Genomic DNA, 15,078 nt, shown 5'->3' with positions numbered 1-15,078 from the left:
TGGAAATGGGGAGAGAAGAGGGCAGAAGCCAGGGTATGTCTCCTCCCATCTCCATCTGCTTTTTGTTAGGTCTATAAGTTTGCACCTGTGTGGTGGCTACAGCTACCAGCAGATGGCCTTGCTGTGGTCCCATCTTCTGCTGGCTGGCACAGCTTTGGGCCCCGACTTCCCTCAGCCCCTCCACCCCTAGGACTGATGTTGACTTTCTCCTCTTGCTGATCTCACGATCCCCTATTTGGCCTCTCTGCTGAGTAACTCATTCCCCACATTAAATTCCTCCTTTCTCATTATGTTGAGCAAACAAAGTCATTCACTACAGAATACCTGCTATGTGGTTCTATTTATGTGAAGTTCAAGAACAGGCAAAGTGCATCTATGGTGATAGGAATCAGAACAGTGACGTTCTTGGCGGGAGGAGACCTCCAGGAAGGGGCTCAGAACTTTCTGAGACGGTGGAAATGTTTTATACCTTGATTGAGGTGTTGATTACGTGAGTATGTGCACTTGTGAGGACTCCTTAACCCACAGGCTTAAGACTTGGCTATTTAACTGTGTGAATTATAACTAAACAAAATTAGTTTAAGAAGAAATCCCTGTTTAAATACCAAAAGTGTTTTCTAATTTCCTGGTTGGATCCTGATGGAAACACGGTTTTTGTTTTTCAATGAACATAGGTAGACCATGGAGGAGGATGTAAAATTTAAGTGTTTGGTTTTTTTAAAAAAATTTAAAAAATAAAACATGAGACTTCAAACCGAATTTCACACTTGGGTTGGTTTATTTCAGGATATGTCCCTAGTCCCTGGGCGTGGGGGGGAGGCTGGGGGAAGTACCCTTCATTCTCTCCTGCTTTTCTCTAGTCGAACAAGTGGCGAAGTGCTGGTATATATTTAGTGTCTAGCTCAGTGCCAAGCACAGTGTAGGTGCTCAGGAAACGTTACTTCTTACTGATATAAATTGGGTTTCATGGATCATTTTAAGTTCCGTGTTTTCTGACTTTCTTAAAGAGAGTGTGATTTTACCTTGTGAGGGTCACAAAGAATTCTGCCCTGGCTGGGGAGGGCTTTCTTAGACGGCACAAACTCGAGACAAAAGTTCCTGCATAGGCTTGTATTCGGAGATGATTTTATGAAACTCCAGGAAAGGAAGCAGGAGTTCAGAATATCTGTGTGGTCCTCCTCTCTCTACCCCCAGGTCTAGCCCAGTACCTGCCGCAGCCTCACGATTAAGGGAACGGTTGTTCCATTTCCTGCCCAGGGCAAGTTATAAAGAAAGCTCACTGGTGCACATGTTTCATAAGGGCTGCATGTAGGCTAGGAATGGGCCAGAACACCCTGGAAACCTTGGCCAGCCTCCTAGGCTGTGAGTTAGGGGGAGGGGGACTAGATCATGCACCCCTGCTCTATCTCAGCGTCCAGACGGACCAGGCAGCTTGTGAATATTCTCGTCCTCCTGGGCCTGGGTGGTGGACCCAAGCTGGATTGTTGCCAGTGGCCAAGGGTAGGGAGGACCATCAGCCCAGGGCCTGGGCCCAGGGCTGCCTCCTGGGGACAGTGGGTATGGCATTTCCAGTCCCAGCTGCTCTAGAAGGCACTGTTCCGTGGGCTACGGCCCCGGGTGGGTGGGCAGGGCCCAGGCAGACACAAGCGGCGCTGGGTCTCCAGTCGGCAGAAGCGGTTCTGGTTGGACACCCGGGTGGCCACGCCCAGCCCACAGGTGGTTGAGCAGGGACCCCAGGCCGTGCTCCATTCTGGGCAGGGGACACCAGGGGGCGGGGGAGCAACAAGGCCAGAAAACTGAGGTCCTGGGGAAAGAAAGAGGAGTCAGCACTGTGAGGTCAGGACTTGGCTGCCAAGTCAACCCCCCTGCCAGCGGTGTGATCTTGGTCAGGTTGCTTAACCTCTCTGGATCTCAGTTTCTTCTCATGTAATTTCCTAACAGTTGATTGTGCGATTGAATAAAATAACGAACATGAAGCGTTTAGCACCGTGCCTGGTACTCGTAAGCACCCCATAAATATTGGTCTTTAGGTAACTAGGATGGTGCTGGCCACAATGGTCCCCCAGTACGCAGTGAGCTTTCTTGTTTCTGTGTCCCCCACAGCTCCCATGATAAATAGCATCACACAGGCAGGAGGTGCCCTGCCTCGTGTAGTGGTGTCAGGACCTGGTGGTAAGGATCGAAGAGTCCAAGATCCTTGTGCCTGGAACAAGATGGCGAGTTCATCATGTTCCAGCTTTTCCTCTTCCCCAAGCCATCTTCTTCTCTGCTAATATTTTGGTGTCCTTCCTTCTAGTCCTTTATACCAGTGGTTCTCAATAAGGGGTGATTTTCGTCCCCCACCCGGGGACATTTGGCAATGTCTGGAGACATTTTTTGTTGTCACAGTTGGGGAGGGGGGTGACTACTGGCATCTACTGGGTAGTGGCCCCGGATGTTGCTAAACACCCCATGATGCACAAGAACCCCACCCCCCCAACAAAAAATTACTCAGCCCAAATGTCACTAGTGCTGAGGTTGAAATACTCTGATTTCTACAGACGTGCACATTGTGTATGCAGGTATATGTGTACATCTACCTGTGTACACACATAGTGGAGATCAAATTGAAGATATGGTTTCTTATCCTGCTTTTTATATATAAGGTGAACTCACTGGCATTCTCCTACATATTCAAATAGCTGTATCATATTCCAGCACAGGGATAGGAGATACCACTAGGGCAGTACTCTGTGCTAGGCACTGTTACACCTGCTTTACCTGGACTAACTCATTTAGACCTCACAGCAACTCTATGAGGTGGATGCTCTTATCACCAGTTTACTTGAAGAAACAGAGACACAGAGAAGTTTAGCAATTTTTTCAGAGTCACACAGCAAGGAAATAGCAGAGCTGGGATAAGAAATGGTGTAGATTTTATGCACCACACTCTACTGCCTTTCCTGTGTGGCAGCATTATTTATGGAATCCCCTCTTTTTGGTTGCCTTTTTATTTTTTAAATCACCTTCATGTAATAATAATAATTTTTTAAAAGCAACAACATAATAACAACAAAATCTCTAACATCGAAGAGTTTATACCAGGAGATAACTGTCTTTTCTCCATCTCTGCCCACCCCACGCCCACGTTCCAAAGACAACCACCTTGCCTAGGTCAGTTTTGAGTTCCTCTAATTGAGTTCAAATAATAATGTATTGATAATAGTATATATTATCAATATGTATTGATATATTATAAATATAATAATAATGTGTATTACAATAGTATACCTCTGTTACATTTTTTGTACTTCTGCTGTGAAATATGAGAATCTGATTCAAGTATCCTAACCCTCCCCACTCTGCCACCCGATTTTTATTTTTAATTATTTATGATTTTAAATTATATATTTAAATGGCCACTTGTTTTGTCAGTTCTAAAGAGGCCTGGGGACTCACCACTGCACTTTCCTACCTCTCTCCACAGCCACCGCCCCCTCCCAGCTTCCGATGTGTCCCACTGTCCTGGCAGTTAAGAAGCCCCCACCCATCCCGGTGCCCAAGCATCCCAGGCGCCCCCCAGGTGACCCTGCGGGTGGCCTGGGCCTGCCCTGCACTCACCTTGGGCTGGGAGGGGCTGGACCCCCAGTCCCCCTCCCTGGTCGCACACCCACTCGGGGCAGCACCTGCCCGGGACCTCGATCCTCCTGGGCTGGGGGCAGTCCCAGCTGGGCAGCCGGACGTCCTCGCTGCACAGCGGCACGCACGTGAAGCCGCCGTCCTCGCAGCGGCAGCGGATCCTGCAGTGGGGCTGGAAGGTCTCCCCGTCCCGGTACAGACGGCCATTCACCTCACAGCTCCCATCGTCCTCTCCCACTGTGGAGGAGAAACCGGCCCCCCATCGGTGACCCCCACTGTGCATGGCTCTCTGCAGAGCCGGCCCAGATCCCGCTGGGGGAGGCAGTGCCCTTACAGTACCTGAGCACTGCCCACGGCTTCCAGCCCAGCGGTAGGCACCCTCTCCCCACTACCAGCCTGTCCCAGCGCCTGCAGCAAGACAACGTGGCATCCTGGACCCTGGCACAGGGTTTCTGGGAAGACTGGCCTGGTTTGAGCCCCAGCTCTGCCCTTTCTTAGCTGTGAACCTTGGCCAAGTGATCTCACTTCTTGCCTCAGTTTCCCCATCTGCAAAATAGGATATAGTGGTATTTAGCTCACAGGGTGATATAGATGAAATGAAATGGTGTGTAATGAATCCAACATAAAGGAGACCTTCAATAGCTCCTAGCTACTCTATTATTGTTGTATATTAATAATATTTAACTGTTACATACACAGATTTTATGCAACAAACTCATTGTCCACCTGCTGTGTTGTAGTCATCACTATCAGATCAGGGCTTAACCTGCTGGCTGTGTGTGGCTTTGGGAAAGTTACTTAACTTCTCTGAGTCACCTGAACAATATCAATGATGAGAATTATAATTTGTACCTTCAGGTTACACGGCGTAATATGCACATAGTACCCAGCATAGTGCCAGGCCTGTGGTAGGTGCTCAGGGAACACTCTCAGAATGAAGCCCTCAGGATAGGGGTGTTGTTAGCACTTCCTTCACTGGACATGAACTCTTTGAGGGCTGAGAATGTTCATCTTGGCATCCCCCGTGCTAGCTCAGAGCCTGGATGGGACACACACAACCCCAGGAAATGCCCTTCAAGTGAATATCTAGCACAAGGCTCGGCACATAAGAGATGCTGATAAAATAATTCTGACTCCTTATAATGCCGGAGATATTTATTGTGACCCACCTGTGTGCCAACCACTGTATTCCTAGACAGGAATAAGAGAGTTCATGTCTCGAGGGACTCATGGGCTAGTGGAGAGACAGATGTGAAAGTCACCAACTCCAACACAGACAAAGAGCCCTGGAGAGGGGAGTGTGAGCTGCTCAGGAAGTGCAGAGGAGGAGCAGTGTGTGGGGTGGGGGGCAGAAGGGGGCTTCCTCGAGGCCTGGGTGGCTGTTCAGCTGAGTCTGAGGGAAAGGGCTCATTGGCAAGCAGGTTCTCCCAGCTCTTCTTAGAAAAACCTAAAAATAGGTCCATGAACACATGGGTGCAAACCCTAGCTCCCCGCTTGCTAGCTGTGGGACCTGGGGCAAGTTACCTCATCTCTCTGAGCCTCAGTACCCTGCCCAGAGGGCTGCTGGAGGATTAAATGCTCATGGACTTACAGCACAATGTCCAAGCCTGGCACGTAGCAGATGCTCAATAAATGGGAGTGGGTTATGCATGTCCTTCCAGGGAGGACAGGACCATGTTGGCTCCTACAATTGCTCCCTCTAGGCCACCGCCCTTTGGCTCCAAATCCTTGACTTTTTGGCCTGGACCATATGGCTGCTGGTTTCCTAGAAACCACAGAGGCAGCTGCGCCTTAATCCCCTCCCCTGGCCTGGCCAAGCCTGAGTATCCCAGCCTGATCCTGGTGCCACAGCCCTGGAGCCTCCAGGTCGCTGGGATGGCCTGGTAAACAGAGGAATTGTTTAGGAAAATCAACTAGAGGGGTAATAATTTTAGCAAGGTTTCCTGGCACCTCCCCTGGGTCCTCCAGCTCAGAGCTGGTTGGGGGTGGGGTGGGCGGGGGATGGGGGGAGATGATCGCTGGGCGGGGGCACTTCAGGATCCGTGTCATATACCTGCGTGTATGGTCCCAAATACCACGGGGCACCTCCAAACTCAGAATTCCCCTGCCCACCCATAACACATTCAGCTGCCAAAACCCTACTCCTCCCTCCAGGTCCCCTCTAACATCCCCTTCTCCAGCAACTCCCCCACTTAATGCCTTCCTCTGAGTTCCCATAGCCTCTCCCAGGACAGAGCATAGCCTTGTCATCTGAGGATTTCTGCATCCTTCTTCCCTTCTGGGAGTCCCTTGCAGGGACAGGAACAACAGGGTTTTATTGTTTGTTTGTTTACCTTCAGCTACTTGCAAACAGTGTGACCTTAGGCAGGTGACTTAACCCTGGTTCCCTTATTGGCAAAATAGGGATAATAATACGGCCTACCTTCATATTAAGGATAAAATGAAATCACCTACATAAAGGACTTGCTCACAGTATGTGCTCAATACATGGTTCCTGTTCTGCTAGCCCCGCTAGAACTACTCTTATTATTCATTCATTCAACACATATTTATTGAGTGCCTGTGATGGGCCAGGCTCTGTTCTAGGCACTTATGAGAGAGCAATGAAAAAAACAGGCAAAAGTCTTTTCTTCCTTGAAGGTTTCGCTCCAGTGGAAATAAACACGATGAACATGTAGAGTTAATTGTGTCAAATGTTGATTAGTGCTAGAAAAATAAAGGAGGGTTAAGGAGTTGGGGAGGGGGGTTGGAATTTTTAAATATGGTGATCAGGGAAGGTGACATTTGAGTGAAGATGTGAAGGAGATGAGGGAACTCGCCTCGCAGAAATCTGCTGGAGGGAACAGCCAGTGCAAAGGCCCTGAGGTAGGAGTATGCCTGGGCTTTGTAAGGAACAGCAAGGAGGCCAGTGTGCTGGAGCAGAGAGCAGGTGGGAGAGAGGGAGGAGATGAGGTCAGAGGGAAAAGGAGTAAGATCCTGTGGTGCCTTGTAGGCCACTGTGGAGACTTTGGCTTTGACTCTGAGGAGATGGAAAGCCATTGGAGGGTTTGGGGCACAGGAGGGATGTGGTCTGACTTAAGTATTAACAGGATCCCTTGGACCGCTGCATTGAGAATAGACTGGGGGCAAGGATGAAAAGAGAGACACGATTTGGGGGCTACTACAAAATCCAGGCACATGGTGAGGGGGTTCAGCCCAGGGAGGAAGCCATGGAGGGGCTGAGAAGTGTCAGATTCTGGAAATATTGTAAAGAATTTGCTGGTGGACAGTGGGTGGGAGGTGAGAAGAGAGATGTTAAGAATCATGAGCCTGAGCCATGGAAAAGATGGGGGTGCTTGCAACTGACTGGGGAGGCAGCACATTTGGGGTGTGGGTGCTTGGGAGCTCGGGTGGACGTGCTGTAACTATGATCATGAATCTGCAGCACAGAACATGGCTCGGAGCGGCCCTCAGAGAAGGGCAGTTGAACCAGTAAGTGATAGGAGAGTTTTTGACTGCATGTTCCCTGCAGAGCCCAAGACCAGCCTCTGTGAGGACTTAGCTGGATCTTAAGTCGCCTGTGAGGTTTACCAGTTCCTCTAAATTTGGTTCAAATCATTAAACATTCACGAGCACCCACCATGTTGCCAGACCAGAATTGAAAGTGGCAGGAAGGACCAGGGACCAAGTAAATCCTTGGCCGGTAGGTGTTTGAAGTCTGAATTAAGATAGGATAATAATAAAGTTATTGACAATAACAGCCACTATGTCTAATCATATGCTGAGTGTCAGGCAGTTGAGTAATGGAGCCTGTTTGTCAGTTCAAATCCCAGCTCAGCCGTTATGAGCTGTGTGATCTTGGACAAGATGCTTAACCTCTCTGTGCCCTTTTTCCCCCTCATTTATAAAATAGGGATAACATTAGTATCTGCCTCAGATGGTTGTTGTGAGATTAAATGAATTGATATTTGTGAAGCCCTCAGTGCCTTGCACATGGTAAGAGGTGTGTAAGTGTTCAATAAATAAACTGCCAAGTGCTTTACATGTCTCATGGAAAATCTAAGTAACAGCCTTGTAAGCTAAGTGTTACTTATCTCAGCTTTTTCTTTAGATACATCTTCATTAGCAGTCATCCGTGAGTTTATACAACAAATCACCTCTTTCTCATTACTATACTCCCCCGATCAAATAAAGTATTTTACAAGAATTTACTATTGATAATTTTCTGTCTGTAAGTTTTGTTTTTTAACAAGGCTTTTCCTGTAGATGAGTTTATTGTCAATGACTCATGAGCATCTCTCTCTCATATTTATTTTTAGAAAAGTATGACATGCACATAGATGAAAGAGGTAAATCATTCTACAAGGTTTATTATTTAAAAAGAGAAAGAGAGAGGGGTAAAAAGCACAGTCCCTCACCTCTTTCTATTTCTCTAAAGCAGTGGTTCTAAATTGGGGTTGATTTTGCCTCCTGGGGACATTTGGCAAGGTCTGAAGACAGACTGTCTCATGACTTGGGGGGGTCGGTTGATACTGGTACCTGGTGGATAAAGACCAGGGATGCTCATAAACATCCTACAATATACAGGACAACCTTCATGACAAAAAACGATCTAGCCCCACACGTCACTAGAGCAAGGTTGTGAAACCCTGCCCTAAATTGTCAGAGGATACCAAGGCCTAAAAGAGCGATGAGAAACGTAACATGCTCAAGGTCACTGTAAACAGCAAACCCAGGATTCAAACCATGGTCTCAAGGCTCCCACCTGGGAGGAAGACAGAATGGAATGTTGCTTTAGAGCCTGTTTGACCAGGTCTCTAGCTGTGTGACATGAAGCATGTCAGTAGTTAACAACACTGAGCCTCAGTTTCTGCATTTGTAAAGTGGGTCTGAAACTACTGACCGTCACAGGATTCTTGTGAGAATGATGTGGCTTGTGTGGTAGGGGCTTACTTAGCACAGTGCCTGACACCTAGTACGCCCTAAATAAGGGATCACTTTTATTTTCCCCCAAGTGTTGTGAGGGTCCTGAGAAGGGGATAATGACTTCTGGTTGGAAGAACCTGGGAGGGCTTCTCAGGAGACAAGGGGTTTGAACTTGGCTTTGAAAGTTGGCTATGATTCGGATGGGTGGAAATGGGGAAAGGCTATTCACGGTGGGGGCATGGTCTGAGCAGAGACCAAGAGGGAAGGGGGGAGTGGGCCTAGGAGCCTTGGGTCACCAGAGTCAGCTGGAAAGGATGGGGTACCTGAAGTGAGGCGGAAAGGAGGTAGAAAGACGAGGGCTGCTCTTTGACTCAGGACCCCATGGCCTCGACCTCCCGCACACACCCATCATCAGTCCCGCAAACCTGCTTACAGAGGCACACGGCCCCCTGGCCGGCAGGGCCCTCGCCGAGCTGGCAGACCAGGCCCTGGCTGGTGTCACAGATGTGGAGGTGGTCGCAGGGCTCCCCCAACCGCCGTGCGCATACCCGGCAGCAGCCACAGCCGTCCAGCACCAGGGGCACCCCCAGTGGGCATCGGGGCGGTGGCCAGGGGCAGGTACATGGTGTCGGGCACAGCTGGGTGCACACCTGAAGGGACAAAGACCTCACTCAGTTGTAGGCTTTCAAAGTGGGCAGTGAGACCCTCACAACTGGGTTACCTCTCTGCCAGGCTGGGCAGTGTGAGATTCACACCTTGGCCTCAGGGTCACACAGACCTGCCCCTGAACCCCGGCAGTCCCATAGCATTCCCTAAGAGACAGTATGGCATTGTAGTCATGAACAAGGACTCTGGACTAGAGTTCCAGTCCTAACTTTGTTCCTTATTAGCTGAATGACCTTGGGGGAGTTACTTAAGCTCTCTAAACCTTAGTTTCCTCATCTGTAAAATGGGTGCAATAGTAGTATCTAAGTCAAGGGACATTTTTGAGGAGTACGTGAAACGATGCATTAAACCCTTAGCAAGTGGCCTGACATGCAATAAATGTTCAGCGCATTTAGCTGTGATGATCATCATTATTCATTACAATAAAGGCTTAGCCTGTGCCCTCTAGGAGCTGACAGGAAAGCAAAAGCTACAAGCCAAGGGTTAAAACGGCAGGGTATGGAACAATTTCCAGCATGTGTGTACTCATCTTGAGGGCTGTATAAATCTAACAGTATCGTGAATGTTTTTGATCTTTAGAATAATCCAAACATGTTTCCCAACCCTGGATGCTCATCAAATCAGCCAGGAAATAGTAAAATCCAGACCCCCAGGCTCCCTCTTGGACTTACCAAATCAGAAGTCCCAGAGGCAGAACCATGGAATCTGTATTTTTAACAAGCTCTCCAGGGGCTTCTGAAGCAGAGCTAAGTTTTCAGCACCTCTGCCCCAGTCTAACTTCCTCCCCTTGACTTGTATAGATGGGGAAACGGGGCTCTAGAGAGGGGAAGAGATTTGCCAAAAGTTAGTGTTAGACACAGGGCTGGGACAGTCCTGCTTCCCTAGTGAGGACCCAGGGACACCAGGTGGAAGTTGATTTTTCCTGTAATAGGGAAAAGCCTGAGCCAGGGACTCACACCCCATTGGCAGCCTCAAAATATCAACCCAAGTGACCCAACTACCCTTCCCCACCCAGGACAAGGAAATAACCAAACCACAAATCAGATGCTATGGACTCCCTGTATGTCCATTTGTATGTGGAAACCAAGAGGTAGGCATAATTCAAGATGTTCCCAGTGGCCCCATCTTTGGGGAACCAATTACTAGGAGTATCCTTGGGGGACTAGAGGGTTTTATGTAGACTTGCGGTTTAGGAAGATGAATTGATGATCTCATATTTCCTGTGTGGTCCCAAAGCAGTCAATGACCCCTTTGCCCTAGCCCCCAACATCTCCCGCCCCTAGGACCCCCAAGTCCTGCAAAGCTGCTTTCAGTTGTCTGCAGTTCCCACCCCAGCCACCAGGGGCTGCCCCAAACTGGTTGACCAGCTTTTGGTGGGGTTGCAGACTCGGAAGCAATCATAGGCCTCCCACCTATGACACCACTTACTTGGTAACAGAGGAAAGTGTGTGGCTGTGTGCCTGGCTGCGTCAGGAGGGAGAGAGGTCTCAACTCTGCAGGAATTTCAGATGGTATGGTCTGGACAAGCAGCATCACCTTGGAGCTTGTTAGAAAGCTAGGACTTAGGGCCCTTCTTTATAAATCCGAATCTGCCCTTTAGCAAATCCAGAGGTAATTTATGTAGCATTGATATGAGAGGAAATAGTCTGGACTTTTGGGTTTTCATCCAAGCCAGAGGTTCAGCTCTCTTAGTTAGTGAACAGTGGGGGACTCTGACCAGACTTGGTTCTTGGGTCCTGGTTCTTCCTGAAAACAGGGGTACCAGGAAATAGGCCTTCTGCTGTGCACCTAGGTTCCCACTGTGGGCTCCTTTTACCAGGAAAGCTTGGCCAGGGCTGGACTCTGCAGGTCCTGGTACCCAGGAGAGGCTCTAATGATATTATTGAGTATAGCTAACACTTACCATGTTATACCACGTGTGTACCATGTGCCGAGCACTTTAATGTGCTAATTTAATTCTCCAGTGTGGGGTCCCATCATATTTCCACGTTAAAGATGAGGAAACTGGCTTTACAACACCAAGGTTCATGGGTTTGGATCCCCATACTGGCCAGCCAAATAAATAAAGATGAAGAAACTGTAGCTTTAAAAGTTGAGCTTTAACTTTAAAGCAATGCAGTAATACAGCCAGGAAGAGATGAAAAAATTGGAATCCAAGGCTCAAGCTCTAAATTACTACACCTGCCTCTTGTCCTCTAGAGGCTCAGATACCAACTTAGCCTCTGCCTCAATTAACCCACTTGTTGAAGGAGGAAAATGGAAAGTCAGGCAGGGTGTTTTGGCATAGCCAAGGAGGGACATGTCATCCCCAGCTCCCTCTATCACCACACCCTCCCTAACCACCCTGCTGCTACATTCAAGTTCAATCACTCCTCGGTTTCCCCAGAGCCTTGCTGTGGTCAGTGCGGGCGAGGCTCGGTGGTAGGAGCACTAGACATGGAGTTTTCTGGGCAAATGTTCAGATCCAAGTTCTACCACTAACTTGTTATGTGACTTCGAACACAGGGCTGAACTGCTTTGTAATGTGGTGGTAGAGCTCAGTTTTCTCCTCTGCAAGGTGGAGTGAAGACTACCTATCTTTGACTGATGATGGGGATTCAATGAGGTCCCAGCCAACTCTTGGTCAACATAACTTTGCTTGTTTCCAGGTCTCTGCCTCGTGCTCCTGTCCACCGCCCTGAGGCCAGGAGCCTACAGCCTGCCTGCCAGATTTGGAATTTTCTCTCTGAGGACTGTTGTGACTTTCCTTGTTCACAATGACTAAGTCCCTGGATTTCTGTGCAGGATGCTGTGTGCAGGGTGCTGCCCGGCTTCCTGAGACCAGGGAAGAATTGTCCCCTTGGTCTCACTCCAGTGGTGAGTCTAGGATGGCTTTACCTTGGTCTTTCATAATCCTGCACCCCTTCTTTCTACCAGAACCCCAAGTCCCCTGCTCCAATTACCCAAACCACCCACCCTGGCATCACATCCTGCCCATCAGCTTTGGGAGGATAAGCAACAGGACTGAAATGCCTGCAGGGTTCTCAGCCTTCCCTGGCATAACTGCTTAGGGCCCTGGAAAGAGAAGCTCCTGCCCGTGCTCCTCAGAGGAGCAGGAAAATGCAGTGAGATCTTGGCTTGCTGGGGGACAATCCCCACGGTTCCTGGAACTCAGCATTTGCTGAGTGGATGACATGGCACAGCAGCTGTGCCCTTGGTCCAGGTTGGGGGTGGGGAGGAACACCTGGAGTCCCCATAACACACACCCATGACTATCCTGGGCTCCAACGTGCCCCTCCTGTATTGCTCTGTTTCTTTGCTGTGTGGCTTTGGGCAAGTTTCTTACCCTCTCTGAGCCTTGCTTGACTGAAAACTGGGGATAGGAATTCTTTATGGGGTTGTTGTGCATATAAGGCAAGATGGACATCCCGCAAGCTCTTTGATGAATGCCCCATGCAGCACCAGCAGAGAAGGCCATTACTCCTCTCCCCTTCCAGCCAAGGTCCTGGGTCACTCACTTTCTGAATGCCCAATGGCCTTGATGCAGTACAAACTTTTCAATCAGACACCACATCCACTCAAAGCCTGGCTCAGAGTTAGGCAAAGCATGTCATATCTTGAGTCTCCCCCTTTATACCCATCCCTGCTTTGAAGAGGGGTTCTAGGGATTGGTAATAATCATTAAAGTTCTCTTTGGAGCATTTATCACATTCCAGGGGCTGTGCTAAGCACTTTAGATGAACCATGAATAATTTTCACAAAGGCCTCATGAACATTATGCCCATTCAACCAAGAAAGAAGCTGAGGCTCAGAGAAGGAAAAGGACTTGCCTGGGGTCACACAGCAGAGCTGGCCAAAGGCAGCTGTCTAGCACCAGAAGGGAAGCCTGACTTGAGTACAGTAACCAGACTGTGCCCAAAGTGTGGCCCTGCAGGAATTCTGCCCAGGGGGGTGGTCCTTGGCTGTGATTTTACATGCCCACCCCCACCACATCAAAGAAGTCAGCAGTGAATTTTCAGAGCCCGCATCCCCCTTACCTTTGAGAGGAGGCAGAGGAGGGAGAAGGCCAGGAGGTGGGTCTGTGGTGTGCCTCTCATGTCACTGTGTCCCTTGCAGAACCAGCTTAGAGCCTAGGAGGCAGGACCTGTGAGTCTTTATGTTCCAGCAGCTGTGAGGTCACTCCCAGAAACACACACACACACACACACACACACCATTTCATTCCTTGCTTTTGCTCCTCTCCCCATCCTCATGGTCCTGGTGACAAGCCCATTTACCTGAAGGCGAGATCTTGGAGGCCACCAGGGGGGTGCCTGCCAGTGTGTGTGTGTGTGTGTGTGTGTGTGTGTGTGTGTGTGTGTGTGTATGCGAGTGTGTGTGTGTAAGCCGGAGGCAGTGCCAGCTCCAAGAGCCTGTGACAGGCTGGCAGGGGCCTCTCTAGCTCCTCCCAGTCCAAGAGGGTCTTATCCGAAGCAGCTGGTCTAGCTGCTGCAGCCGTGCCCCAGACCTTCTGCCCGACCCCGGGGGGGCGCAGATACTGGAAGTATTCGGCAAGCACCCCTTCTTCGGGTCTGACCCAAGGCTCCTGAGCCTCGTGGCCCAGACTCTGGGCAGCCTCGGCCGGCCTGCGGTCTCTGGCAGGGAGGTTGGCAGCTGCCCAGAGGTGGGCGTGACCCAGAGCAATACTCCCTTGGCGGCCTGTTTGTGCTTGGCAACAAGGGGCCTCTCCACCGCCTGCTCTCCTGGCTCTGGAAGGCGCCCTGCAGTGGGTGAGCCTGAGCAAGCTGGACCTACTGTGTGCCAGTGCTTGCTGAGCACTGCTAGAAGATCTGGTCAAACCAAATCCATTTTGCTTAATTCAGCAAACTCTGAGGCCTCCTCTGCAGGAGCTGGAGACACAAAACTGACCTAAGGACAAGGCCCAGAGGGGGAGACGACAATGGGAAAACAGGTGGAATTCCTGAGAATACCGAGGAGGGTCCCTTGTTCAGACCACGGGCAAGGGACAGCTTTCTGAAGGAGGTACCATTTCAGTGAGCCAGGAAAAGAGAGGGTGAGAGAGGGCAGAACGTTTCAGGTGGCGGGAACAGCCCATAGCAATACCTAGAGGCAGAACATTGCATGACAGCCTTGCCTATTCTGGGAGCCAAAGGTTCCTGGTATGACTGGAGCCTTCTGTGTGGTGGGACATGGTGATGTACGTGCCGAGTGAGACACACACAGATTCTCACCACCAGGATCTGGGGCATCGACAACGTTCCAGCCACTGCAGGTGGGGGGCTGTGGAGACATGGGCTTTGCCTGTAGAATTTCGCAAAGATAATTACAGAGGTGATGTCAGCGGGTGGCTGGGGAAGGCGTTGGCCCCCATCACTCCATCAGTACCGCAGTCCTCAGAGTGAGCGAGCTGTACCACAGAAGGTTCCAGAATGGGTGGTGGGTGAGGAAGAAGAGAGATTTGATACAAGGGCAAGACTGGGATTTTTCGGCACGGGGGAGACTCTCTCCTGGTTGCAGTCCCAGTGGAAAGAGGCAATGGAGGTGGAGGTTGACATTGAAAATGCGGGATTTGGTCATTTATGGCAGGAGGAAGTAGCTGGGGAAGGGTATGGGGGTCCAGAGACGTGAAGGGAAAGAGAAACAGCGTAGGTTGTTTTTTGGCCTTTTTTTTGGAAAAGATGCTTTAGTCAGAGGCACGTCTAGAGTATTTTACACCGAAAATGGATCATTTTAACACCCCCTTCATATGCCAAAATTATGTTTAATAATAATCATGAAATGAAACAAATATATTTTAGGTGTGAACTAAAATTTGCACTTACCAAATGAAAACATTTACACTTCAAAGTTCACCCCGTTTCACTCTTTTCAATTTTAAACACAAATCAAAACTCCAAGTAATTTAGTAGA

At 49.5% G+C, this 15,078-nt stretch overlaps 1 protein-coding gene across 1 annotated transcript; it reads right to left on the bottom strand.

Annotated features, from left to right (window-relative positions):
* Positions 1-1,583: 1,583 nt before the first annotated feature.
* On the bottom strand, positions 1,584-13,615 carry CCN5 (cellular communication network factor 5). The gene is made up of 5 exons (XM_063080892.1): positions 13,446-13,615; positions 13,206-13,298; positions 8,957-9,173; positions 3,601-3,855; positions 1,584-1,804 (listed from the first exon to the last, which is right to left on the bottom strand). The coding sequence occupies exons 2-5, from the start codon at positions 13,263-13,265 to the stop codon at positions 1,584-1,586; spliced, it is 753 nt and encodes a 250-aa protein (XP_062936962.1). The 5' UTR covers positions 13,266-13,298; positions 13,446-13,615.
* Between the last annotated feature and the right edge of the window lie 1,463 nt (positions 13,616-15,078).

This window comes from Cynocephalus volans, chromosome 1 (genome assembly GCF_027409185.1).
Source record: "Cynocephalus volans isolate mCynVol1 chromosome 1, mCynVol1.pri, whole genome shotgun sequence".
Lineage (NCBI taxonomy): Eukaryota > Metazoa > Chordata > Mammalia > Dermoptera > Cynocephalidae > Cynocephalus > Cynocephalus volans.
This window is presented reverse-complemented; position numbering and strand designations above follow the sequence as displayed.

Bases quoted from the DNA above. Each gene is read 5' to 3' on its own strand.
- CCN5 (XM_063080892.1), bottom strand. From the start codon at position 13,265: ATGAGAGGCACACCACAGACCCACCTCCTGGCCTTCTCCCTCCTCTGC. The intron at 9,174-13,205 runs GTAAGGGGGATG...TTGTCCCTTCAG, and splicing joins TCCTCTGCCTCCTCTCAAAG to GTGTGCACCCAGCTGTGCCC. The intron at 3,856-8,956 runs GTAAGCAGGTTT...TCTCCTCCACAG, and splicing joins CCAGGGGGCCGTGTGCCTCT to TGGGAGAGGACGATGGGAGC.